Source organism: Megalops cyprinoides, chromosome 23, assembly GCF_013368585.1.
Source record: "Megalops cyprinoides isolate fMegCyp1 chromosome 23, fMegCyp1.pri, whole genome shotgun sequence".
Classification (NCBI taxonomy): Eukaryota; Metazoa; Chordata; class Actinopteri; order Elopiformes; family Megalopidae; genus Megalops; species Megalops cyprinoides.
In genome coordinates this window covers 19,522,562-19,550,540 of record NC_050605.1, presented here as the reverse complement: position 1 = coordinate 19,550,540, position 27,979 = coordinate 19,522,562, and the positions used below count along the sequence as shown (strand labels likewise).

The window sequence follows — 27,979 nt, the reverse complement described above, 5'->3', positions numbered from 1 at the left end:
ATGGAGAATGTCTGTCTCCTGTCAGTTATAAACAGTACGGTATGCCTTACTTCCTGTGTCACTGAGAATGTATGCATTGCTCTCTGTGGCCCCCTTTTCCGGTCCGTGATAGCGGCCGCTGATTGCCCCTCATTCATCAGATGCAGATGGACGGAACAGACGGTTGTCTTCTTTAAAAGCGGAGGATCGATGTGAATGAAGATTATGAGACAGGGAATGCATGTGTTGGTGCCTGCTGCACCACCACGGTGGAGCTTTATTGAGTAATGGATCTGCTATTCTGGGCTGTAACAGCTTTAATGAAACTTCATCAAAGCAGAGGGGAAACTATAGTCTTATTTCCCAGTCAAAAGACTCACATGATGATATGCCTGCTGAAAGCTGTGCTGCGTAAAGTGAATGGAATAATATTTCCAAGCAATGTCTGATTTCCCTGCTGCAAGTCTGTAAACTACTCACCATTGAATTCTTTAATATTTTCAAAAACTGGCTTTACATTCCTGTCTCAAAGTCATACTTGGGCAAACCCACGCATGATTTGTCTGGCAGTTCTCAGAATGGTTTTTGATTTCCCTTCTGAATGCCCTGCGTCTGTACACCCACATGTGAAATGGTGTGATATATCTCTGAGTGGGGCAGTCAGGGGGCAGTGTGTTTGATGAGTGCTGCCGGTGGAGGACCAGATGCCCAAGGGGGGCAGGTGAGAGTGGGGAACCCTGGCTGACACCTTGTCTCTGAGATGACTTCCCGAAGGCTTTTGAGGAGCATTCAGCTTGGGAAAACGGGACAAAAAGTCACAAGGGGACAGCTGACAGAGATGATGATGCTGTCGTGTGAAATGATGGAATTATTGTGTCAAAGCAGCATCAGTGTATTAATATCGGTTGAACTGCGTATGTGAAACGTGCTCAGTGCTAATTCGGGAAACGGACACATCACGAAATGTGCGCCTCCTTGTGGGGACAGCCCGGCAGGGTGTTCAGCTCAGCCGTAGTGGACTGCAGCACTGTAAGTGTCTGCACTGAGCACAGGTCAGCCGAGTACAGGGCCGCGCTGAGCACAGGAGACAGGGTTTGAGGTTTGTGGTTTTGATTATTTGCGCCAGACGGCACTCCCTGCTCCTGGCTTCACTCTGTGTTACCGGGCGACAGAGCACCGTGCCAACCCACACTCTCTCACATTTATTTCACATATTATCACTTCATAAATGAATGATTGCGTTTTTACACCATAAATGTGATTATGTTGTGTCAAGAGCAAAAACCCTTTGTGCATAAGTCTTTGTCGTGGGCACAGGGCAGTGTTCACTGATTTCTTCATTCACAGAGACCCTTCTGTACAGGTTGCAGTGAGAAACAGGTCTGACTGTGTCACTGGTCCTGTTTAAACAACACGTATATTTAATTTAACTGAGACTAAGAGTGGATTCTCTTCTCTCTTGTCCATGAAGATCTAAGCACCAACCACAGTGCTGCCATGGTCTCCTCTTTTTACTTTCTTGTTAATAATAACTGCTTGAAAAGTTCGCTTTAAGATTTTTCTCTCTCTCTGTTTGACTGTGTTCCTTCAGTATGTGATGTTTGTTGGCATCCTTTACTGGCTGTAATATCCATTCATGCAGAGTGGGGATACCTTCATCACTGAGCGCGTGCAGATTTCAGACACAGTCTGCACTTTTATAACGAGGCATTTATTGCCCCCGACAGCCAAATGGCAGGTATTAAAAATAATGCAGCAAGAGAGTGCTTTTTTTCACTCTGTGTTCTCACTGGAGTTTACTGAACTTAAATGGGCATGGAAAGTTGTTAAGAAAACTGTGGTGCACGACACAGCGTTAGGCGTTTGGTGTCCTGGGACTTGATAAGCCACAGTTTCATTTTGACAAGTTGGAACACATTATCACTTTTGTTTCCATGACATAACCTTCAGAGGGCAGAGCTGGAAATGTGATTCAGTCATTCCCTCTCAAAAATAAAAGCTGAAATTTATCAGCAAAGTATGGCGTGACTAGATGCCTGTCATATATGCCACTACACATATTTGTGCATGAATAAAATTTGATTGCAAAGAATACCATTGACCTTTCTGTAGTTGTAAACGAGCTTTTGATTTTATTTCTCTTTGATTAACATTTTAGGCCGTGGAAATGCCGGTGCAGCTGTGTGATAATGGGCTCCAAATGTTATGAGGGGAGCAACACGGAGACTTGAAAGCAGTCTCGAATGTAGCTAGAAACTGTCTACAAGGTTATGATTTTGTCATTAAACCGAGGAAAGTGTGTTTTCAGGATGATGTAATATCTGAAAGCCATTTGATTTTGTGACTTCTGTCATGGCTTTTTTTTAGGTTGACCGATGTGTAATGGGCAAGAAGACAAATGGTTTTTGACCCGAACTTAAAACATTTTTCCTGCTGGACCTGTCTGATAGATTATATTGACGGTCTTGTTTTAAAATAATGCTCTAATCACATTATTTAGATTTTGCTTAACAGACACTCTTTATCAAGAACAACTTGCTCCATCTGCCCATCTCTAGGAGTTCTATTCACAAATCTGTGGTCACCAGTGACACTTCCTGTGTCTGTGTGATGGAGGGTCCCTCTCGTGTAGACAGGGTCCTCAACACCCCGCCCAACACCCCCCACCAACCCCGCCCCCACCCCGACCTCAGAGTCGTGGGAATCTCTTCCCCACATAAAAGAGGGCTGACCCTCGGTTAGCGTTAGGAGCTCTGAGTGGCTGTGATGTGGTCAGCTCAGACGTCCCTGCGTGTGATACCATCATTATCCTTGATATGCATGGTCATTCTTTCGCAGATGCGGCCGGATCTGCCGTGAAAGACCACAGCACAAAGCCCTGCCTCCATTAATCTCCAAATGTGACTCTATTTGTCATATTGGCTCTGCACTTCTCTCCTCAAAAGAGCATGTGAAATCAGTAAGGAGGTGTGAAATTGTTTGGAACTTGCGCAGCTTGTTATTACTGAAATGATAAAAAAGCTCAGTCCCTGCGCCGAAAGCTCTTGAAATTGCGATGACAGGAGGCTATTGAGAGTGAATATAGGATTATTCCCTGAGGAGTGGCTGAGCTGAGGAGCAGCTGAGATGGAGGTGTCCCCCTGTGGGGATCAGAACAACAGAACGATGGAATTCCCCGTTAGGAGCAGCAGAATGTGGAATCGGAATGTTTGGACGATGTCACGGTTTTATGAATGGACGGGTGTGGTGTGGAGATGTCAGACTGTGATTACTTCGGCCCTGGAAACTGTTCTGAAAACCTTCACTGGAAATGCTGTTCACGGAGAGGCCTTCGAAAGGTTACTCTGAGCAGCTATCAGCCCCTATACATCACCCCCCTTCCATTACGAAACCATGAGGTGATTCTTTTGGATACTCCTTAAACTTGCATTAGCCAGATAAAAATTCTGACTGTCTCTGAACCTTATCTTCCCCTGTCATTTGTGTAGAGCTTTTATCTGTCTGGAGCCTTCAATGTTATAGAATGGCAATATTAATTACATATTAAAACAGTGGAATATAGTGTAATGTGCCTCAAAAAATTTACTGCCAGTTCCTCGGAGTCACTGCTACTATTTATGTTTTCTGATTCATAAGGTGCCTTAAGGAGATGTGCAACATCTGGAAGGAGAAGGTCTGTGGGTGTTGGCCGCACTTTGCTGGCATGCTGACCTGTCTCTTTGATTAGGATATAAAAGAGCTGCAGAGACCTGCCCCTCAGGCAGGAAGGAACAAAGTGAGCCTAGCTCCTAGCCCCGCCCCTCACTCCGCCCCTCTAAGCCTTCTGTGTCCCGTCTCTCTCTCTCTCTCTCTCTCTCTCTCTCACTCTCTCTCACTTGTTGCCCCCGCCCCCCCAATCTGCCTGGCTAACTTCTGCAGCCTGCGTATGATAATGGGTGGCAGTGTAGCATAGTGGTAAGGAGCAGGGCTTGTAACCAAAAGGCTGCAGGTTCGATTCCCTACTAGTGCACTGCCACTGTACCCGCAAGCAAGGTACCCAGAATTGCCTCAGTAAATATCCAGCTATATACATAGGTTACAATTTTTACATGTTATCTATGTAAGTGGCAATAGTGTAATGTAATGACCCACAGTGTGGAACAGGGACATGTTTCCCATTCACTGTGGCTAGGGGGAACAGCATATATACTTAAATCCCTGACTGAAATTCAGCCAGCCTGGTAAATATAGGCCCTGGCATTTGCTCGGATCTGCCCACAATAAAGTGGCTTCATAAAAATGGTGCATCATTGTTGAATATATAATTTAAGAATCCCACAAGCTCTGTATTGATTTTCCCCAGAGACTGGGGTGAAGTTTGCTTACTGCTCTAATGCTGTGATGCTTCTTCATAGTGTCTTTGCAAGTGTAACGGTGTGAATGAATTGCAGATCACTGCATCAGTAGATTTATTTCACATTCCTTGGAAACAAGTCCCTGGAAACAGTAAATGATCAAAGATGGTATTAAGCTGCCTATTTGGCTCATCATGTTACCTCAGATTAAATGCAGCAGGAATGAGCATGGCGGTTTGCATAACATCTCAGCCTCGCTCACTGCCACCTGCTCCGAGAGGGAGAGCTTCCAGGCGCTAATGAGACCCAGGCTGTCAGAGAGCAGTGCTCCTTTGTGGGCTCAGTGCAGCAAGGAGATTGGAGCAAAGCTCAGAGCTGAATCAATAGGTATTTACTGGACCTGACCCGTGTGTGTGTGTGTGTGTGTGTGTATGTGTGTGTGCGTGTGTGCGTGTGTGCATGCATGCTTGCGTGTGTGCACAGATGAATATGTATGTGCATGAATGTTTGTGTGTGTATATATGTGTGTGTGCGTGCATGTGTGCCTGTATGTGTGTGTGTGTGTGCGTTTGTGCATGCATCTGTCTGTGTGTGTGTGTGTGTGTGCGTGTGTGTAACTGTGTGTGTGTGACTGTGCCCATCTGTGTGTGTGTGTGCATGCATGTGCATGCGTGCGTGCGTCCGTGCATGCGTGTGTGTGTGTATTGTCAGAGCACTGTTTAACTCAGACAGTGTGTTTCTGCTGTATGTAATTATGACCGGTGATGCTGCGTCTGCTGCGCACTCACAGCTAAGCAGTGTAAATGAGAGGGCTTAGCAGATAAGAGAGGCGTCTCTGATGGCTCAGGGAAAGTGGGAGCAAGCCTGTCATTTACTGTACTCTCCACTGCTCGGGAGATCATTATAATCATGTTTTCTCTCTCTCGCCCTTTCTCTCTATCTCAGTCTATATATATACATATATATATATACTTATGTATGTATTGTCAGTCTTTTTTCCTCTCCTCTCCTGTCCTGTCCTTTCTCTCTTTCTGTGTCTCCTTTCGTGCTCCACGGCATGGACAGAGGATCATTATAATCATGGCTTCTCCTCTGTCTGTCTCTCCCTGCTCCTGGCTGCTGCACAGAGCTAATGTCTCAGCTGACGGTAGCGTTGGTATCAGCTTGGAGAGACTGTCATTATCTCCGATCTTTATAAGGAGCGCACACACACACACACACACACACACACACACAGAAAGAGAGAGACGGTACCTGGCCTTTTTTCCCAGCTGTTCCTACAGAAGGTAAAGCAGTGATCCAGGCTATGTGTTCTGATCAGGGGTGAGGGGAGATTCAGGGGGAGGTCTGAAGGTGGTAGGCACTGGTAGGTATAAGCCCTGGCACCTGCCATATAATCCTACCCACCAGCTAACCAAGCTGTGGAAAAACACAGTGCTTATTGCAGGCAAGGCAGAGGCTCACTCTCCAATACCGTCATTCTCTCAGTCTCTCTGCCTGCACCTGTCCACACCTGTGACCCTGTCCTGCCCCACATTTGCCCTGCCTGGGCTGTTTATGTTTCGCAGTGACAGGGGTCATATTTCACTCTCACGTGGGGAGCTAGAGGGTGTATCAGATTCTTTAGTCTTCTCTAACAGCAGACACATGACCAGGTGCACAGTGTATACCCCCAGGTATGTACCTGTAACAGTGAGAGTTTGTGTGTATAAACAACACCAGTGTGAGAACAAATCTAGCCATTGCTGGCTCTTTTATTTGTGTTTGTATGCATGTGTGTGTTTGTGAATGTGTGTGTTTGTGTGTGTGGGCACCTGTGTGTGTAAACACAACATTAGTGTGAGAACAAGACCCATGCTGGCTACCACTGCCTGCTGGTCTGTCCTCAGAGAATAAGGTAATCTCAGGCTACAGAAAGTGGAAGAAAACCCTACCTGTGTAAGAAAAGAAAGCACAATTCATAAAATGCAGTGTCAGAGGTTTTGGCCCCGGTAACGGGGATTGGCAGGAAAAGCATGACGTGGCATATTGAAGGAGTTAGGGGTGAGTGCGAAGTGCTTTCATAAACAAGGCAGTAGAATATAAATGGCCCATTACGGGCAGGGATCAGGCCGTGGCGGTGGAAATTTCCTGTGGCGGGGCTGATGGAGGGGCCGCTGTTCCCTGCCAGGGGTGCTATCTCGCCCCGGTCTGCCGGGAGGCAGAATGCAAGGTCACACCTACGCGTCAGGCGATGTCGGAGGAACATGCCGTTGCATGCTGGGAGAAGGAGAAAGACGGAGCGCACTCACCGACCCTGATGAAGGAGCGTGGGGTTGTGGTGAGGAGCGAGACTTGCGACCCAAACGCTGCTGTTTTGATCCCCAAGTGGAGCACTGCTGCTGTACCCTTGGACAAGCTGCTTCAGCAAAAACTGTCACAGATGACAAGGCTGTGGGGCGGGAGTGTAGCATAGTGGTAAGGAGCAGGGTTCCAAACCATTATTATCACATCATTTTAACCAAAAGGTTGCCAACTCGATTCCCCTGCTAGGTAGTTAATGCAGAATTGCCTCAGTAAATATACAGCTGTATAAGTGGATAAAATTATAACCTATGTAAGTCACTCTGGATAAGAGCGTCTGCTAAATGATGTAATGTTAAGATAAGAGTAATTCAACAGACTGATCATGCCCTCAGATCAGCACAACGGTAAAGTGGGACATTGTTTTATGGCCCCAGAGCAGGATTTTAACATGGGAGCTGACAGGCAGCGGGATCTAAGGAAAGGCAATGGGACCGAAGAGGTCAAAATTCGAAAACTGATACACTCGCAAGAAACGTTTCCATATGATGGGAGTGTCTGCCTGATCGCAGTGCTGTATGTAGAGAAAAAACAGCTGTTATTTGACAGGGTTGTGTATATCTCCATTCAGTCTGATGAAAAAGATCAGGGGGGTTGTGAAGCTATCTTGTGTCTTCACCATGGTGCGGAGTTGTGTTACAGGACGTGGCACAAGTTGTGCAAGCGCTCGATATAGATCGTAAAACACATCAAGTTAGAATCTTTGACAGGAGTTCCCATTTGCGGTGAACGAGACATTAATATTTTTCTTGTTTTACGAGTCTGGTTCAGATTAGCGCTCCCCCTCTGTCTCAGGGGGAACATTTCTGTCAGCTGTGGTGGAGTCCAGCTGCGTCCGAACAGCTGCTGCATCTGCAGTGTGACACCATTTCCCTGCAAGAATACTTCATTCAAATCCCTCCATACAGTATTCCACCCATTCCTGTATTTCACCCTGCAGCTGGCTCCTGAGTCATGCGTCAGGCCTTACAGAGTCCTGCATGGGTGGTGTGGCAGCAGTGTAAAGGAGCAGGGCTCCTAACCGAAAGGTTGCTGGTTTGATTCCCCAGTTGGGCACTGCTGTTGTACACTTGCGCGAGGCACTTAACCCAGAATTCCCTCAGTAAATATCCAGCTAAATGGATAATATGTAAAATTGTAATCTTGGTAAGTGGCTCTGTATTAGAGCATCTGGCAAATGACTGTAATGTAATGTAGTGGTAATTCAGGCTCACTGCTGGTGAAGTCACCAATGTAGCATCAGTACCGAATATGACTCAGCTGGGTGAATGTGTATGTGCCTGACCCAAGCACCTCTGTCCGTCCCTCTGACTCTGCCGGGCTCTGCTGTAGTTTGTCAGGCTAACTTTAACCTCCCTCTTTATTTTCGGCCCTCGTTGATGATCCAAGCAAGCAGCACTGGATCAGGTGCAGCACTGTACGTTGGACGTCTCAGCCTCCGCCTGTACAGTGGCAACTTTATGCCCCGGGGCTGAATAGCCATCTGTGTGCGGCGGGGTCCGGGAGACAGGCTGCCTTCAGTTCCACATCATACTGCTGTGCTGAGAGCCTATGAAGGAGGTGGGCCGGGCGCGGGGGGGGGGGGCTTCCTGGGAACATATCAGTGGCCAGAGATGAATTGCAGTGTCAGTGTCAGTTCAGAGGGGCCGTTTTCTTTTAAATGCCTGTCTTTGCCAGTGTGTGTGAGTAAGAATTTGAGGAAGGAAAAGAGAGAGCATGGAGAGCTATCTTAGAGAGAAAAGGGAAAGGTAAAGGGAAGGGAGACAGAGAAAGAGGGATGAAAGAAGGGGATTGGTGGGAAGGGCACAGAGTCCTATTAACGACCTGCCAGACCCTGGCACAGAACTCAGGCGTCCGAGTTCCGTGTACAGAGCAAACAGAAGGAGTGTGCTAGCCGCAGACCAGCCCTGAAACACGCCCCTGTTTCCTGTCGGGCCGAGATGGAGGCCCTATCTTGGCAGAGGGGGCTCTTGTGTCCATCCATGTCTCCTTCCATCACTTCCTTTCTCTTTTTCAGTCCATCTCTTCATTCTGGCGTCCCCTAATTCTGAGGTTAGCACTTCAGGGGCGGCTGCACCCAGAGGATTTGACAGTCATGTGCTGTGATCCCATTAGCAAACCTTTTCACCCTCCTACAAACCAGGTGAACATGCTTGGAGTCTCTAGCCAATGTATGTGCTGGACGGCACTAAGCAGCCAATAGGAGGAGGTTCTTTCCTTCTGAATCAATTTCAGTTCAGTCTTACATTGGCTTTTTGAACTAATGTACCTACACCCTTTGTGGCTCACGAAGTCATCTGCATTAAAGATGCATGCATGTGTACATATTACAGTGAAACTGACCATGATGGGCATCATTAGAAGGCCTAAGCTCTTGATCCTCTAACGGTGGTGACATTCCGCAATTCTCGCACGGAGACGACTTTCTTTTCAGAGTTTGAATTCATCGCGCACGCTGTGCCAACGGACTGCGACAGGCCTGAGGCTGGCGTCGCCTCATTAGCCACAGCTGGAAGGAGCGCTAAGTGTCCAAATCTGCGAACGTTTTGTTTGAAGAGACACTGAGTCACTGTGTTAACGACAAAGGAATTGAGCGCAAGTGTGGTCCCTCATCAGGGCTACCGCGGACGTGCAATTTAAGGCTCGTCGGTTAAACCATCCTCAGAAAAATCGTGCTCGGCAGACACTCTCACTCAGAACGCCCGAGCGGAAAAAGGACAGGGTTATTTGTCTCCGTTTAAACGCAGTCATCGTGATTTAGTCTCCTCGTTTGCGGCCCCCGTTCCCGCGGTGCTCGAAAAAGCTGGTTTACTCCCTCCTCTGCTGAGGGTGTCTTTGAAGAGCGGTAATTAAATGGAGGCAGTGATGCTGTTACTCTGTGCGAGGCTGGGAGGGAATAGAACGTTATCCTGTCAGACAGGTGAGATGACAACGTCTGCTCTCATTAATGACACTATCAGCCCAGCGGAGTCACATTCCACTCCCCTCAGCTGCCACCTCGCTTAACAAGTGCAGTGTGGTGGTTTGCATTGTAAGTTGGAATAAATTGTAATTTTTTGCTATGACATTGACACTTTGTAAAAATGTAAAACATGCACAGAGAAAGGAGTGCCAAAAAAAAAATGCAAATGACTGTTTTCTTTAAAGGGAAATAGATTTTAGGGACCGATATCTGAAAACACAGCTGAGCTGGGCATCAAAGGTAGATGTGCTTCAATTCAATAAAAAGCCTAACAATTTTTTTTTTTTTAAGTTTGAGGAAAAATGAGTAAATGGTTATGACAATGCTGTGTGTGCTTCCTTTGGGGATGTAAATTCCGTCGGTCGCCATGGTGAGCGTTGCCTTTACTGTCTGTGTGTCTGTGATGTAGACGGACCATATGATCCTCCCCCACCACACACCAAGAATCCCTCACCGCTGGCTGTCTGGGTCACTCAGAAGGTGGCGTGTTTTGCTGTCGGGCTGGCAGTAGAGCCGGAGCAGTGACCCACTTTGTGTCGTGTCTTGCAAGGACTCCACCACGGAGCCACCCTCAGAGCCATGTCTAGGCTCATCTGAAAATAACTATTTACTCAACTGTAAAGCTGGGTGAAATTATGGTAAACTGTAAATATAACAGTGGGGCTCTAACTAAATGCTTATCATTGAATATGAGCTGTAGAAAACCTGCCTTTACAGACATGTAAGTATCATTGAGGAGCTATTATGCACCACATTCATACAGTAGCATGCAGTAGTATCTCAAATAATGAAAATAACAAAAAACAGAACCTTATTCCCAGCTGTTTTTTTTTTTTATTTTTTTACGTTCAGTCTGCAAGATCAAAAATCATTCTGCATTGCATGATGGGATAGGCAGATTCTGGAATATGTTGTAATACATATATGCATGTCTGTATAACTTTACTTGTCTGAGTCGCTTCCAGTATGTCACTATTTTGCTCATACGGACTGCATAGAGATTTTACCTCAAAGATTACAGCCAGCTCAATGGAATGACATCACGATGAGCACAGTGGGGTGGGTTTTGAGCTTTGGCTTTTCTATTTTCTTGAAAAGCAACAGCTCTCTCTAAATGTGGAGTAATTAACCTGCCTGTGGAATTAATGTTGGAACATTTCTAAATCCTTCCCTGACTGATGATATGATGAGTTAAAAGCAGAATCTGGATATGAACAGAATGTTGGAGTGATGCAATACATTACGGTCTCAAGCACAAGTTTGAATTGGATACATGCTATTCTGTCTACCCATCATTACAGGAAGGATGTGGGGTCTTTTAGCTCAGGGTGATTAGATATCTGAAGAGAAATCAGTGTATGAGCTGTGTGATTACAGCAGCACACACGTAGGATAGTGTCTTCCTCTTTGTGTGTAAAGAGCATGTCATGGCAGCCACTTGAAACACCCACAGTGTGGTCTTCTTTGTGGGAAGGAAAAGGTGACTTTTCCATCACCCTGGCTTGTTGAAATTGAGCATTCTCATCCCCCTGGTTGCCATGGCACCCTGTTGTTTTTTGTGAACACACTTGTGAGTTTTCTGGAGAGGGCTGTAATTATGATATCTCATTCAGATTCTGAGGCTTTGAGAGCCTTATCCAAATCCTAATTCACCTGCAGTCAGATGAGTCCATAGCTCCCCTAACCTGGACAGAATACAATCATGTAGCAGTAATTGGCAAGTGATAAAACCAGTAGATACAGTGAATGCATGAACCCTAATTGAACAGAAACACCGCCTGTTCCAAAGCGAGAGCAGAGTGGTAATTAACTCCTTTAGAATCGTCTGTCGCGCATTGGGGGATTCTTCTCAGGGGAACGCTGGAAATCTTCAAAGCTCAGCCCAGCCTCTTCACATTGCATCACATAACATGATTTATTTTAATTAAAAAGCTTATCCAGGGTGGCTCAAATTCTGTGCGTTTTGGACAGCTCATTCATTTACACAGCTGGGATTTTTAAAGTGGTAATTAACATTGGGGGGAAGATACTGTGGTTTTGTACCTACACGGATTTGAACGGATTACCCAAACCACTCATCCTACTGCATTAGGGAAATTTATTAGTAGTAGAAAACTTCATTGTCCTGTGACAGGAAATGGGTTTTACAATAGAATTCATAGAATTCATAAAAGCAACAGCACAGACTTTTAACAATTGACACACAAAAGCACAGTCAATAAACAGAAGAAAATAAATAAATACATGACGATGGAATTTTGACAGTCAAAGGCACAAGTCAGAATGACAAGAAGACAATGAGAGAAGTCAAACCCCCAGTTCAGCACTTTAGTGACAACATTGGTCATTAAAATCACTGTCATTCAGAATTAAAAAGAAATTGGGAATGAAAGATTTCCTGCATCACTTCCTTTTGCTCTGAGGGGCAGAAGAGTAAAAAGTATCTGCCAGAAGGTAGAAGTTTAAATTCTCAGAGGGGAAGTAGTGTGTCCTTAGGATCGCCCTGCATTTAGGGCCCTTGCTCTTCCACTGTAGTGAGGTTCACCTGTTTTTCTTCCACAGATGTTTTAGATCTTCTCCAGCTTGTTTGAGTTTATAATGCTAATATTTGCAAACCAGCAAGTAAAACAGTAGGTTAAAACACTCGACAAGCGATAAAGAGGTTATGCCCATCTAGAAAAAAGCGAAGCTTTCTTTAAAAGAACAGGTTCCGCTGCCCTTTTTTGTATATTTTGTTTTTACGTTTATCTCAGCTAAGTCTGTTGTCTGTGACTAGCGCATGATACTTCTGTTCCTCCGCCCTCTCACAACTCTGACCCTTTATCTCAGTGTGTGGGAATGGGGGTTGCAACTTTCAAACTTTGAGTCAGTTATCAACTCTTTGGTTTTAATGTGTTTAACACCAAGGATGGCTGGTCACAACATCCAACAAATTCATGAATTACAAGCCCACGGTGTTGCATGGAGTTATGTAATAAGCTCACCAGCGCTGTGTCATCACCAAACTTGTTCAGGAGTCCGTTCACACAGTCAGTTAGTCATTATTATATGAGACTGTTATTTGGAATATTCTTGTGTGGATTATAGATGTGTCTAGACTCAACCCATGACTAAGAAGTTAATTTGGAAACCAGATGTATTGTTTAAGGTACTGATATATGAAATGTTTTGTTTTTTAAAAATAAGATTGTGTTGGGATGTAACTATGGATCAATTAAAGTTGATCAATATATGTTCTGTTTATACATGTGAATTTATAAGATAAATGGTATTTAATGAAATTTATTGAAAAGTAGACTTTACATGGAGGTGCAGGGATAGTTTGAGGTAGATTGAAATGATCTGAAACTCAAAATTCTAGCTAACTAAAACTTTGAGTTGAGGGTTTATGAACATGGACATAAACATTACGAACAGCTGTACGTAATGTGAAACTCAATGTACTAGCTGTTTATTGCCTGGGACATGGGGTTGCGGGGTGTCTTTCATGTCTGGCTCGAATCAGTGACTCAGGGGTGTTGGAGGACAAAGGATAGTGTGTCATATGGGAAGTGGGTCGGGATCTCCAGCTGCAGATCATTACTGCCGCCTGCCCTCTCCCTTGCCCCAGACATTGTCGTCTGCCCTCAGAATTTCTTTAGATTGAGAAAAAATACTATTATAAATGTTTTACCACTGTGGGAATGTTTAATTACTGTTAATGAACAGCATCTGTTCGTAATTACCAGCTCATGTCGCTGAGTGGGAAGCATCACAGCTTGGTTCATTTGGCTTGTCGAGATTCACATTTCGCTCTGAGGCTCCTCTGTGATCGCTGATTGATGCCATGTGTTCCTGTGCCTTGGAATGTTAAAAGCCAAAAAGAGCTCACCTCTCCAGGTCATGCACTCTAATTTAGTCCCAGGCTTTCAGAGTGGGAGTCATGCGAAAAGGCCTCTGTTGGGTGTGGGGGCGCTGAGAGCTGGTTGTCACTCACACAATGAAATGGGAAAAGTCTCTTGCTCCCACACACCCTGGGCAAACTCTTCTCTTACTCATTTCAAACTACTCAGCCAAATCTTAATAATATTAATTTTGAATACAGAGGAGGGAAAAGAAAGCTGGCGAAGGACAGAACGGTACCTCTCCTCTTTAATAATTCATTGGATTTGCTGTCGTTTAAATTTCAAATCTGTACAATAAATGCAAGCTTTTAGCTCTAGGATGACTGTCTTTACTGGGATTGGCAGGTCGTTTTCATGGAGTTTCCCGCTGGGAACAGTGCATGGAGATTATTAACAGCAGGCCATGAGCCAGTGAAATCGGCCGATATTTAGGATTATCTCTACTGTAGCCGGAGGAGCTGGATTTTTGTGGAAGTAGCTGTTGCACTATTTTTGTTTCCTTTCAGGAGAAAGGTAAACAGGCAGGATCGATGACTTTGCTCGTTTTTAAGAAGATTGGAAGGCAGGGCAGTAAAGCTCGGATTAGCAGCGGTGCGTCTGTAAACATTCAGTGCTTTATCTCTACCCCCCTCATGGTAATGCTGTGCTGAAGCTATCCTTCTGCTGCTCGGAGCTCCGTCGTCTTGCAAACTGACATCTGTATATCCAGGTGTATCATGGCCATGATAACTATGAGCTGGGATGATACTGCATCCTACCATTAGAGGACAGAGGCTTACCTTTCAGCTCCTGTGATTGTGAGGTCACAAATGAGTATGAGTAACGCTTGGCTAACAGGATTCTTTTGTACTGTGTGTATTGATGAATTTGTGTAACAGTGTACTGTAGGCCTTAAAATACTCTGCTCGGTCAATGAGACACAGATAATGAGAGTGACACGTTGTGTCGTGTTTTTTTTGCCTGGCCAGTAAATGTGAGCTTGTTTTCCCACTCTGGCCTGTTTGAGACACACTTTTAGTCAGATCTAGTTGCACTCCTGAAATGGCAGTAAGGCTTGATTAGGGTCGGTTCAGTGAGAGCCTGATGCCTTTTGTGCTGGAGAATCCAAACCCTTCTGTGTGTGAGGTTGTATTTAAAGATGGATGTGAAAAGGCCACAGATAAGGAGCTGGTTTATTTGTGCTGACTGCCGTAGAGCTCTGGAATTCTGGCTGCGGAATTCTGTTGGGACTGATTCCACCAAGCTCATTCTACAGCACACACACACACACTCTCTCTCTCTCTCCATTTGGGGACATCTGGCAACCTCTCTCCAGCTCCTGGCACCCAGGCTTTAGGTCCCAAATGTTAAGGAATGAAGGTTTCAATTTACATGGGCACAGGACACTGAGCTTGAGGGTTGTGTAAAGGAAGAGCTGTATTTTGGGGTAATAAAAAAAAAAAAGAACCATTTTCGTCCCTTTGTTGTTAACAAACATTCTGGGCTACCAGAGCTGGCCAGCGGGCAGGGGATAGGAGAATGCACACACACTTTCTTCTGTGCAGCCCACAGTTATGCACTTCATAGTGTCTTATTGTGTGGCCTGTGCTGTCTTATATATACACTGCCTGGACTCACGTCTGCTTAGTTTCACAGCTTACTCTTTGTTGCTGTATATGGAGAGTGTCTAGCACGTTATTACCTGTTGTTTGAAACTGCGCTTCTTAATGGATCTCAGGCAGGAGTCTGGCCCTGCTTCCAGAGAGGGATTATTGTTTTCCTAGAACGCTGTAAATGAGTGCAACAGAGAATTATAATCACATTAATAATGGCCTAGCCTGCTGAACAGTTGTGGTTTGCCCGCTTTATTGAACCAGTAAAATGTATCCCCGTCTACTCGTAGTCTAGTTTCATCCTCAGCTGAAGGAGGAGGAGTTGTGGGAGTTTTAAATGATGGATCTGAGTGCATGAGAAGCCAAAGCTTTGCTGAATTGTGTGATCATTGCCGATTAACCTTCCAGCAGCCAGGGACAGACCCCACTCTATAGGGCTCTATTTATTTTATTAGGTCAGTTAAACTCAGACTAGAAGAATGAGTGGAAATGTTCCTCACTGCAAGAATAAGTCAATTAGTCTGAATTAACTCATTGCTGATAGCTATAACTTTGATCAATCTCAACAAGGAGACTAAACCTGCTGCTCTGTAGTTGTGGCATCAGGTAAAATTATAACTGATTACTTAAATTTCTGAAATGGAAAACAACATTGATTTGGGTTGTGGGTGATTTGACTGGATGACGAAATAAGTATTACATCCCTGGTTCATTACACTTCAGGGCAGGAATAAACACACAAATTGGTTATTTTCATGCCACGTTCATATGCACCAAAATTGCCTTGATGATACTCAGTCTTAGGAGGATATTTGGACAGTGTTTGCCTGGTGATTTAGGGAGTTTACAGCAAAGGCACTAAAAGGCCCTAAACTTGCTCACATCACTGTCAGATGCCATGTGTCCAAGTCTGCTATGGCCTCCACCTTCTGAAATGCAGCAGTAAGGTCAGGAACACTCATGAGAATAATGAATTGGCCACTTCTTGTCAACATACAGTACACTGTCACTGCCAAAGTTTCATTGATCTCAGGGATTTCAGTTCTTTATGCCGATAGACTGAGATTGTGTGAAAAAAGTTCCACATCCATCCATTCAAGGCCTCAATGTGACATTCTGAGATGTCTGAGATTTCCTGTAAAAACGTAAGGCCGTCTGAGTGTTCAGCTCTGCTTTTATATAAGTTTTGTATGCTGCACTGGTTTTCATCTCAAACAAAACACAAACACAGAGTCTGTTAGCCAGCCAGGTGATACTCTAGCAATTAATTATTTGGTGTTGGGAGAAGGCGAGCTGTGCAATTTATCTGCTAGCTGTAGGCAAGAATACTGGATTCCAAGTTCTGCAGGTGTCTGCTATACCTGATTCCCACCCGCATTCAGATGGAGGCTGATGATTGCTTGAAGCAAAGGTGCATTAGTTTTAACTTCTATTGTAAACCTATAAAATGATAACAAAATATTGGTAAACGTGCTCGCGATAAACTAAATGAAAAAAGAATTTGAATCACAAATCAAATAGCCAATGTTTCTAAATGTTTTGTCTGTTAATATAACAGCTGTTATGACTGAAAAAAAGGTTGTTTATGGGAAAAGAATGAATTAAATATGAGAATTGAGACTGCTGTCTGTGCACTGCTTCCATTCTGCGAAATGGATTGTTTTCCTGTTTTAATCTTTCCCACCCCTGGCAATACAACAAAACACCAAGTGTTTGGAACAATTAAATTTGAATACATTTTTGGAACAGTGTTTTATTTCCTTGCAAAGTGAAGGCTGTATAATTAAAGAATCAGACACTCTTGCCTGAGGAAATATCAAAGAGACTGAGAGAACATTTTATTTTTGCTTGAAATGTTCATATTTTTGTATATACACTTTGGTTTTTGCAAAAGTACAAAAATTCAAGAAAAAGGGATGAGGTGTATAAGTATAGACTCAGTGCAGGCTCAAATGTGGGCCTGCAGACTGTGGGTGATTTATCATTGTGACATTACTGAAAATCTCAGTACAGGTTTCAGTATAGAGTCTATAGCAGTGTGAAGGTTCCAGCATAGGGTGTATAAGATATGAAGGTGAAAGTAGAGGTAAAGGTGTTAGAGTAAGGTTTGATGAAGTGAAGGTTTCAGTCTTGGGTGTGTCCAAGTCCAAGAATTCAGTGTAGAGTTTGTAGAGGTGTATATGTGAAGGTGTAGAGTGTATTGGTGTATTGAGAGTGTCTGCTAAATGACAAAATGTAAAAATTGTATTGCAATGTCGAGGTGAAACCTTTGAGGTAAAATGTGTAAGTGCGAAGGTTTCAGTGTTGAATCTGTGGAGGTGTTTATGGGAAGGTTTCTTTGAGGCTGAGATGTGGACCTGTGGGGTTCTGTGCACGGACTGAATCACAGGAGCATGTGCTGCTCGGGCTGGCTGAGGGAGCTCTCCTCTCAGCGCAGAACCTTAAACGTGGTTTTACAGAAAAACAGACAGGGAGCTTCCTGAAAAGGAGCATACGGTGTGTTTATTGTCTGTGCTGTGAAGCCACACAGCAAAAAAAGGCACAAGCCACACCGTCACACATTGTCTGACAACCTTGTCTGTTAGAATCAGGACAGGATTTGTCGGTTAGAAACTGCTTGAAATGCAGAACCGTCAGCATTTAGGGCTTTGTGTTCCCTGGGTGAGTGCCTGTGCCAGAGTCAGAGCTGTGTTTGAGGGCCTGTGCAAGGGACAGGTCTGTATCTGAAGCCTATGCTGAGGCAGGGCTGTGTTTGAGTGCCTGTGCTGTGGGGCAGAGATGTATTTGTGGGCCTCTGTATTGGGCGTCCTAACATTTTTAGTGGGGAAATTATGCTGGAAGAACAGCGGTGGGGATTACACTGCCTGCTCACTATGGTGTAACGGGGGACGGGAGATACCTGGCATGTATGGACTGTGACACACAAAAATTTCACCACTGGTCAGGAGGAAGGGTCACAGAAGGATCTGGGGTCATAAAGATCCCATGCCCTCTGAGTGTTCCTATCGGTGGCGCCTCATCCTATCATGAAGTTCCTTTGTGTGGAGGAGCAGGGATACATTCCTCAGCCAGGTGGCTGTCGTTTATGGCCTGAGAGTGTTTATTTTTGCGAGCCACAATCCATACGTGCCAGGCATCTCCCGTTCCCACCTTACAATGGCACTACACCAACCTGAGGAAACTAATCTGAATCACAGGTATGCCCTATGAGCAAAGTACAAGACTTGTGGAAATGCACTGAAATGTCATAGTAGTGTGTGTTATGCAGACAGCCTCTTGGAATCTTGTACAATGTCATGCATGTGACTAGTATGATAATGTGCAAGTTATTTGTTGAGCGAGTATAGATACAGCTAATTAATCTGTATGTATAGCCATGGTCTGACTGTGGCTCCAGCCTGTAAGCACACGGACTAATTCTCTCTCCTTTTGTCGGAAAGAGAATTGTTTCTCAGACCTCTGGTATTTTCTTGAACAGTTCGATTGAAACTTTTTTTTTTTTGAAGTTTTGAATCAGCTTTTCACATCTTAAGTGCCTATTTAATACAGCCACAAAAATAGAAATCAATTTTCTGCCTGAACAGACAGAGGGAGTGTAATGTTTAACATAGCAATACACAAGTTAAGGAGGACAAGATGCTTGGCATTTTCTCAGCTGCCCGTCAATATTACCTTTTCATTCTTTTTGTTTCATTGCTGCGTACTCCTGACGTCGCTGCCTCGGCATCTTCTCTCCACAACACACAGCCTGTCTCAGACTTCTCTGCTCTGAAGCACGTGGTGAAATTACATTTTAACGATGCCGCTGAAATTTTGCAGCTGCCGTATCACTTCGGCACAATGCTTTGATCAGAATGCTGTGTGCTGGTCGGGATGGCGCGCAGAATCTTAAGCCGCCTCCGCAGCACACAGGCTCTGCGTCTCCACATTCCCCTCTGTCTGGAGCTCTCTGTCACGTACCACACTTTTTATAATTTTTGTGATTTGCAAATCACTTGGATGGAGAAACTGCTCTGCTAGGAGGCAACAGGACTTTGAGGCATCCTTGGGATGCTCTGTTTCTCTGTGAAGGCGAGGCCTCTTGTTCCCAGATTCCTTGCCCTCCCCAGGAAGTTGGGGGATGAACATGGACCTTCCAGTCTGGGGGTGACATCCTACCCCGTGTGCAAAGACTCTGTCTGTGTGCCAGTCTCACTCTGTCTCTTTCACATGGGTGGACGACTGGAAAAGATCAACACTGATCGGCAGTGTTGATGTGCCAGTCAACACTGAAAGGTTTGAGGACTCAGCATTGATGTGATCTATTGAGAACCCAGGAGGACGTGCTCTATCTTAACCAGATTCCCAAAGTAAGATCTAAATGGACCCCTAAAGCGTGAGAAACCTCCTGTCAACCTGCTGTGGGAACCCCGGTTGTCATCACGGAGAACAGAACGAAATACACCTTATAGGAGAGCCTCTTAGCAATTCAAAGGAAACACTCGCAGCCCATTTCTTCAGGCCCTGGACAGTAAGAAGTGTAACAGAAGGAGCCAAATGTCAGCACACTGTCTGCTCCCGAAAGCGATTTATTTTGGCAGTGCACGCAGGACAGGGTTTTGATCCAAGGCAGATTTTCGTCAGGAGGAGACTCATCAGAATGGTACACCAATTGCAGTAAAAAGAGGGTTTCAGTGCTCATCTGTTCATGATCAGAGGGGTGACTGGTGGCAGCAGCAGGCTCACACCGATGGGTGTGACGTCGCTGCGGTCCCAGTGTGAGCCAATGAGGTGTGTCTGATGGAGAGGTGGGGGGTGGGGAGGGTGGGGTGGGGTGTCCAGCAATGCCAGCCCTTTTCAGCTCTTTTCAGTTTCCTTTGCCAGCCAGTGTTATGGATTCCCCTGCTGTGACTAAACGTGTGATTTATCCTGGGCTATCTGAGAGAGCTGTCTGTCTGCTGAAACGCACAGTGCGACAGACATGCCCCCCCCCAGCGGCTTGGCTGTAAGGCTCAGACTGGCCCTGTCTGGAGCGCAACACCGTCCCCCCTCGCCCTCTATAAATGTCACTCAGAGATAAATGGCCCTTATTATAAAGCACCCCAATCAGGGCGCCTGTGGGAGATGCTTTATTGGGTTCAGGAGATGGGGGTCAGTAATTGCTCCATGAGTGTGGGTTATTAAAACCCCCCTCTGTCTGATTCGGGTTCTGCTGACTAACACACACATGTCCTCCTCATTTCTCCATCTGTGCCAATTTGTTATCTTTTCTTTGCTCTTAATGTTTTTTTTTTCATTATTATCTTTCACCGATAAGGAAAAATCACGTATTTTTGTCTAGCTCTCTCTCCAACTTTCTCTCTCTCTGTCTTTCGCTCTTCTAAGCTTGGCTCTTTTTATCAGCCTACCGCTGCAGCAATATGCTGTGCTAGTTTGTCCTCGTATGCTGCTGGTGCTTGACCTCTTCAGAGATACACTGAGAGGGTGAAAACCCGGGATAAGGGTGCCCCGAGGAAGGCTTTGTGCCATTGTAACCAAAAAGAAGCCCCTTTGTTAAGTCATAAGATTAGTTACCCTACGTAAGTTGTGTGTTCAGAGGACTGTCTGTTGCTGAGGGCATGGATAGTGCCCCATATTGGCAATGTTTTAGGGACCTCTCCCTTGGTCTTACAGGAGATTTAGGAAACACGGTGTGGTCCATGTACAATATCAGTCAAAAGTTTGGACACATCTGATTGAATGCATGTTTCTGATGCATCTTAAAGACATTTTGATCTAAAGACTGATGCTTAAATGCTTGATGTTTGTTTCTCAGACAAATACAAAGGGTGAAGTTGATGCCTAAGTATAAATTTCTTTCTAAAAAAAAGAAAAAATAGTGGAAAATAATTTAAAAAAAAGAATAAAAGTTGTGTCCAAACCTTTGACTGGTGCTGTTGTTTCTGCCTCTTATCCAGCTCCAAGACTGAAAGTTTGTGTTTGTGTTTATGACGGTCAGCAAAACCACAAGAGCTCATTTATTATGCTGTGCTAAAAACTGTTCTCTAGCACCTCTCAAAATCATTCTTCAACCCCTGCCCACAGCAACTGACATAATGCAGTTATTGCAGTTCTTTTTTTCCAAATTATGGAAATATATTTACCACTGTTTGTCAGCAGGATTAGTGATATACTCGGCGGCGTAAAAGTAATTTTACTGGCAAATGTAATGTTGTTATTTTATTATTTCCAATATTACACAAGCCATCTGTAAGAATAACTATTAATCTGCGTCTGTGTGCTGTTTATATGTACAGTTCGTTAAGATTGGAAGCAGTTACATAACAGCTCAAATCAAGTTGAGGTCAGATTAATATACAGAATACGCATTGCATGGTAGTCTGGAGCAAGATCTCTGAACTGATGATGGATTGCAAAGGGAAGAGTGGAGAAATTATCAGAGGCTTCTGTCAGTTTGCACTGTATTTCACTGTCATCTGTCCTCTGCTGTGGTGGAGAGGCTACCATTGTGCTCGCTCAGAGGCTGATGAGTGTCAGACAGGGCCACGCTTATGACAGTTTCAGGAGCAGGACAAGCAAGAGCCGCTGGTTCAGTCTGTCACCGAGCGCTGGACTGCTGGAATATTGAGAGTCAGACCCACCAGGACTAGCACACACTTTCCTAATGCTGTTGTGTAGTTCACAAAGTGTAGTTATGCAAATGGGAAGAATGGTCCTGGATTGGACCCTCCGCTACAGTGCTAATGGCAAACTCACTTTGACTTGCAGCTCTAACTCAAATCTTTGAATTGCAGCTCACTCGCTTCCCCCTTCTGCAAATTTGCTTTGGCCGTATAAGAGCTCTTACACTAGGAGCAGAGGGGAAAGAGGGGGAGAGAGCAGGACGGAGGCTTCGGGTGGGAGATGTAGGGCAGGAGTCCTTTTCACTGAATGTGAATAACTTGGAAGGTGCAGCATCAGTAATGCTCATAGGAAAGTAAAGAGTCCTCCCATCAGACAGGTGGAGCAGGAGAATTGAATAGAGTCTATGGGAATCTGCCTCTGATGTGACAAGTAAAGAAGGAGTGAGTGTACAGAGAGGGATACTCCATCCTCATCAGACGCCTAAAGCAGGAGGAAATACGCAGTATATATATATATATACCCTCAACAGCAGCATTTGCGGCAGTTTAACTTTGAATTCCAGCTCTAAATCACATCTTTGAATTACAGTGCTGTTGCTCCTCTCTTCTGCAAATTTAAGAGTGCAGAGAAAAAGGAAACGGCCTCCTACAAACAGGATAAGAGATGTGGAGCCTGCCTCTAAATTACAGCATTCTGAAGTTTCTCGAGTGGAACCCGGGGACACCACACTATAAAACTTTACTCGCTCGAGGAGCGGAAATTCTCCCTACCAGAGCGCTCATTGGTGTCATTCGGAATGCGTTTCGGCTTTGATGTGATGCAGAAGAAAGGGCTGGCTGCTTTTGTGAAGGGGGGAGGATGAGAAAGAGAGGGATCGAAGGGGGGGGGGGGCACATAGCTGCTGTTTTCGGGTCTACTCGTGGACGGCACCCATCAGTGCTTTTCATCCCTGGAGCTCGTCTGAGGAGAGCGGGGAGGCCTTTCAGAGGAGGTGATCGCGCTCCTTGTTGGCGGGCGTCTCGCCATCCACAGTGTGGGGGCGTGGAGGTCTGCGTTGGAGGTGGTAAATGCGTGGTAGTTGTTTCTCCAGCACCTCTCTGCTGCATTAGGAGCATCGCAGTAAATGCACCCCTTAGAGCAGACGATCTGGGCATGGCTGGACAAGTAGGTGCCGGGTTGTTTGAGGTTAAAGAAAATGATAGGCCCTTACAGCAGGCATGAAAAGCCCTCTCAATTAAGACCTCTCTACTGCTGTGTAGCGTACCTGATGAAACCAAGAAACAGCTGCATTATTTTGGCCTCTGGCAAGAATAAGTGAAGTAGAGAATTTGTGACTGCCCCTCTTGTTGGTCTGACCATCAGTGAGCAATATGTCTGAAAAAGTAATGCATGGATGTGGATTCAACTAGATGACTGTCTCTAGGAAAAGTAAAAACTCGTCAGATTTTGGTGAAGATTCAGATCAGGGCAGGGATTTGCACTGGTGAAGGTTTATCAAAAGCATTAATCAGAATAGTGAAGATATGCATTACTTCTTTACTACTATTACTACTACTACTATTACTACTACTACTATATTACTACTAACGACCTTGATTCAGTCCTGTTCCTAAACATATAAATATTCATTTTATGTATACCCTGAAAATAAACTTCTATTTATGATTTTTTTCTGACATGTAATGGTGTAAATGGCTGTTTCATTGATCTGTGTAAGTTTTGGAAAAATTCCATTTAACCTTCAATTGGGATTTATGTTTACTTACTAGTACTAATTAGCTAATTAATACATTTCTACTATAATTTAATTCTGCTTTCTATTCCTAATTAAAATATCTCTTCATTGCCTTTGGTTGGCATTTACCTGGTTAATTTTCTATTTGTTATTTTGTCAGTTCTTTAAAACCTTGTTTCCTTTACACAGTGTGAATTAGTTTGCGCTTATTTTTGAAATAATTACAGGGAATTGGGGTTTGTTGAGTGCTACAGTTAAAGGCCTTAAACATGGATGCCTTTGCATAGAGCCAAGAAGCCACCCACTGTGTTCTGTATTAAGTTTCCAAAGCATGTACATGGCTCAAGTCATGTGCCATTTAGAGCCATACTACAAAGCAGCTGCTTATTGTGAAGCCTCCTTCCTTGCTCCAATTTGAATTGTGCACTCTGTAGTTAATGGGTCATTGTAGCACATTTGAGTCCAAGCAGAGATACAGTAGTAGATTGGCTATGTGTAGTAGGGTTGGGTTAAAACCGTCTGCAGGAGAAAACATTGTGCAATGGAATAGCCTCTTTTTGTACTTCAAAGGTAATCAAGCAGGTTGGACATAGCTTGGCAGTATCATCCAGATTGGTATAACAGAGAACATGGGTGCTCTGGAAGTGTTATAATCTGTTCTGTTATTTCTTTCACACCAATCTGAGTGTGCCACTTGAAGGCCAGCCATTTTATGTGCAGCTTCGGATTGCTCTGTACAGTTCCTGCTAGGGAGATATTGAGCATATTTTGTGTGGATGTGCCATAGGAGAATGTGATCATTTCAACACAGATTTTCTGTGAATGCTGGTCTTTTGTTATGTCTTCTTGTGCACTAATGTCTTGAATGAGAGGTATTGAGCAGTGGTTTCTTACAGTTTTTGAGGAGCTAAGGAAATGACTATGTACTGTATCAGCGTTTCCCATGTCCTGCATGTTTTAGATCTCTCCCTGCTCCAACACAGCTGATTTAAATGATCAGTTTGTTATTAAGCAGCCTCAGGAGTTCATAACGAGTTGATCATTTGAATTAGCTGTGTTGGAGCAGGGAGAAATCTAAAACATGCAGAACAAGGGGTCCTCCAGCAGAGGTTTGGGAAACGTTGTACTATATGCTGTGTGCTACCACAGAAAAATACTCTATTTTTTGGATGATAAAGACATTTTTCTTTTGAGATCTTTTATAAAATGTTTTAATGGCAATTTGTGGCCCCATAATGGAGTAGCTCTGGATGTCAGGGTCACTAAGGAATGGAGGGATACATGAGCCACGCTTGATTTCTGTGTGTTGACGGAACATTTACAGCATGAAATGCGGGAAGGTTTGGGATTGTGTTGTTATCTCATGAAGGTATCACGTTATCTTGAATCAGAAAGATGAGGAAATTGAGTAGGAAATGAAAAAGCAGGGCGGAATTCCACACAAGGGGAGAATACATTCAGAGACGCTGCACAGCAGACTGCTTTGTGTGTTCAGATCCAAACATTTCTGATTAAATTATACATTTTGTTATATGGGAAGCAAAACTCTCACTCCCGACATTTTAATGGTTTTATCAGACTGAGCAGTTTCAAAAGACATTTCATCATTAGACTATGTATTGTAATATATATAAGCTAAACAGACACCCTTTTCCAATCCAACATTTGACATATTGACATTCCATCAAATTTCTGGATTTTGCAGGACTTTCAATGCTAAAAGTATATACTTTTATACTTTTTGTATATCTTCAGAGCTGTGTTTCCATGGACACTTTAGAAACATGTGCAGTGACCACTGATCCACACTCCTGCCCTGGAGTCCAGTTAATGAAGTCATAATATATATGTTTCATTAACTCTTAAGCCCTATATCCTCTTAATTTCCTGTGGTTGTTGCCCATTGCAGTATGTGGTGGTTCAGACCTCTGATCCGCTCCTCTCCATCTCTCTCCTCTCTCAGCCGGAGTTGTCCGGAACGGCGTTCCTGCACCAGACGAGGCGGGACCAGGTGGCGGAGACGTGCCGGGCCTACAGCGCCTCCAGCCGAAAGCGGCGCGTGCTGACCCCCGGCGACCTCAAGCACCTGGTGGTGGACGAGGAGCACGAGCTGATCTACTGCTACGTGCCCAAGGTGGCCTGCACCAACTGGAAGCGGGTGATGATGGTGCTGACGGGGCGGGGTAAATACAGCGACCCCATGGAGATCCCGTCCAACGAGGCGCACGTTCCCGCCAACCTCAAGACGCTCAACCAGTACAGCATCCCCGAGATCAACCACCGGCTCAAGAGCTTCCTCAAGTTCCTGTTCGTGCGCGAGCCCTTCGAGCGGCTGGTGTCAGCCTACCGCAACAAGTTCACGCTCAAGTACAACAGCTCCTTCCACAAGCGCTTCGGCACCAAGATCGTGCGGCGCTACCGCAAGAACGCCACGCAGGAGGCGCTGCAGAGCGGCACCGACGTCAAGTTCCAGGAGTTCGCCGAGTACCTGACGGACCCGGCCACCGCGCGGGAGGGACCGCTCAACGAGCACTGGGAGACGGTCCACTCCCTTTGCCACCCCTGCCACATCCACTACGACCTGGTGGGCAAGTACGAGACCCTGGAGGAGGACGCCAACTACGTCCTGCGGCTGGCCGGGGTGGGCGACTACCTCCGCTTCCCCACCTACGCCAAGTCCACCCGCACCACGGACCAGATGACGGCCGAGTTCTTCCACAACATCAGCTCACAGCAGCAGAGGCAGCTCTACCAGCTGTACAAGCTGGACTTCCTCATGTTCAACTACTCCACGCCCAGCTACCTGAAGCTGGAATGAGGAACCTGGGACCTATTTAAACGCAAAAAAAAAAAAAACATAGAGAAACGTATTAAAGTGTTGTCATTCAGGCAGGGGTTCGGTTGGAGCTGAACTGAACTGGGATCAGTGGAAAGGCGTGAAAGTGCTGATTAAGCTGTCCTTATCCGGGGGAGATAAGGTCACATTAAAACAGTTCTATTGTAAGTGGGGCGGAGGGGGACTGAAGTGTTTTATATTACTTGTTGAAAAAGGGAAATGAAGGTGGAATAGGGAGCTTCTCCCTGGAGGAGGGGGGTGGTGTATGGACCTTGTGTGAATGAGTGACTGAGGGTACATTTAGTTGTAGTCAGTAGTTAAATTGAACAGTCCTCGGGGGTGGGATGACTAAAATAGCCCCGATATCCCCCACACTCTAAACTGGCACTCTCACTGGAAGCAGTGATGGAGCTTATGGGCCTTAAGGACAGTGTCCTGTTTACCTTTCTTTCACAGACAAAAGGTCTGTGAACCAGCAGAAAAGGAATGGGCCCCGAATAAGCACCTATTCCCCTCAATTAAGGATGTGTCCTGATATATTTCCGGAGCTCTCTTAGAGGTGTCCAGCATGATCAAGGGTAGCTCGGCTTGTGTTTGTCTCCTTGGTGTCAAGCACAGACATGCCAGAAGCTCTGAGCTACAGGAAGGACACACGGGAGGGGTGTGGCTCTGTGACGGACAGGTGTGTTCAGTGAAGACCCCTCCCACTGATTGGAACAGCGTAAAATGTCCCCCACAGTGTAGTGTTAAAGACACGCCGTTTCAGGAGCTGTCCATGTTTGGCTGAGGACTGCCTGAGCAGATTGTCTGGGTGGACAGACCAAGGGACCGGAACTAGAACCCCTGCTTTTATGACGAAATGATGTATTGTTGGTTTTCTTTTTGTAAATTAAGAATTTTGTTGTTTTTTGTTTTGTCTGTTCTTGTTTTTTTTTTATCATGAAAGTTGCTGCGAGCAGCAAAATAAAAAAGATTATTTAAATTACTTTGTAAAAAAAAAAAAAAAACAAAGGAAGATTTAATATTTTTTGCAGGCAGATGACTGAACTAGTAAATTTATAAAAGATTGTTGTTATGAATATTTTCACGATGTCATTATTTGCATTCGGAATTCTATGGGTTAGCTTTTTTCTTCTTTGGATGACTTTGTTTTCTGTGCATTTTCAGTGTTCTCTGTGCTTTGGGAACATTCATTATTACCAGCCCTGGGGACTTGAGGAGATGTCTGGTGCCATACTGTTTCCAATTTTCAGTGTCGGATATGGTACAAGAGTCGTATATAAAAAGGCCACATGAACAGGCGTGCAGATTCAGAAAATGTAGACAAGAAGGAGACTCACAAAGTCACAAAGTGCTTTACAGAAGAGAAGAAGAAAGGACTAGTGCATGTAAAGAGGTTGAGACAGGTTGACCCTTATGTGATGGTTAATTGTCTGGGTCAATAAGACAGGCCTAGATGGTTAATGAGGCCAAGATACAATCAAGGGTGGGGGCGGCTAGTGCCATGAGCATACCAGAGATAAGAAACCATGGGAAGAAATATCCAAGGGGTCTTGTGTATAAAGAGAACAGGACAGGACAAAGCACAGATCTCTGTAGGACTATGGCCGAATGGCTTTGAGAGAGTAATGTAAAGCCTCTTGAGGTCACCTTCTAGGACTGTGCAGGCAGGTAGGATGTAAAGAGTTGGAGGGCACAGTCTGTTAGATAC

General features: G+C 44.9%; 1 protein-coding gene across 2 annotated transcripts in view; it reads left to right on the top strand.

Annotated features, from left to right (window-relative positions):
* Nucleotides 1–27,108, top strand: part of LOC118770495 (carbohydrate sulfotransferase 11-like) — a 65,585-nt gene extending 38,477 nt beyond the window's left edge. For both annotated transcript variants that reach the window (XM_036518212.1, XM_036518211.1), the window contains exon 3: nt 25,396–27,108. In XM_036518212.1, coding sequence (XP_036374105.1) covers nt 25,396–26,250 — 855 coding nt within the window. In that variant the 3' untranslated portion in view covers nt 26,251–27,108. The remainder of the gene's footprint in view (nt 1–25,395) is intronic.
* Nucleotides 27,109–27,979: the final 871 nt, after the last annotated feature.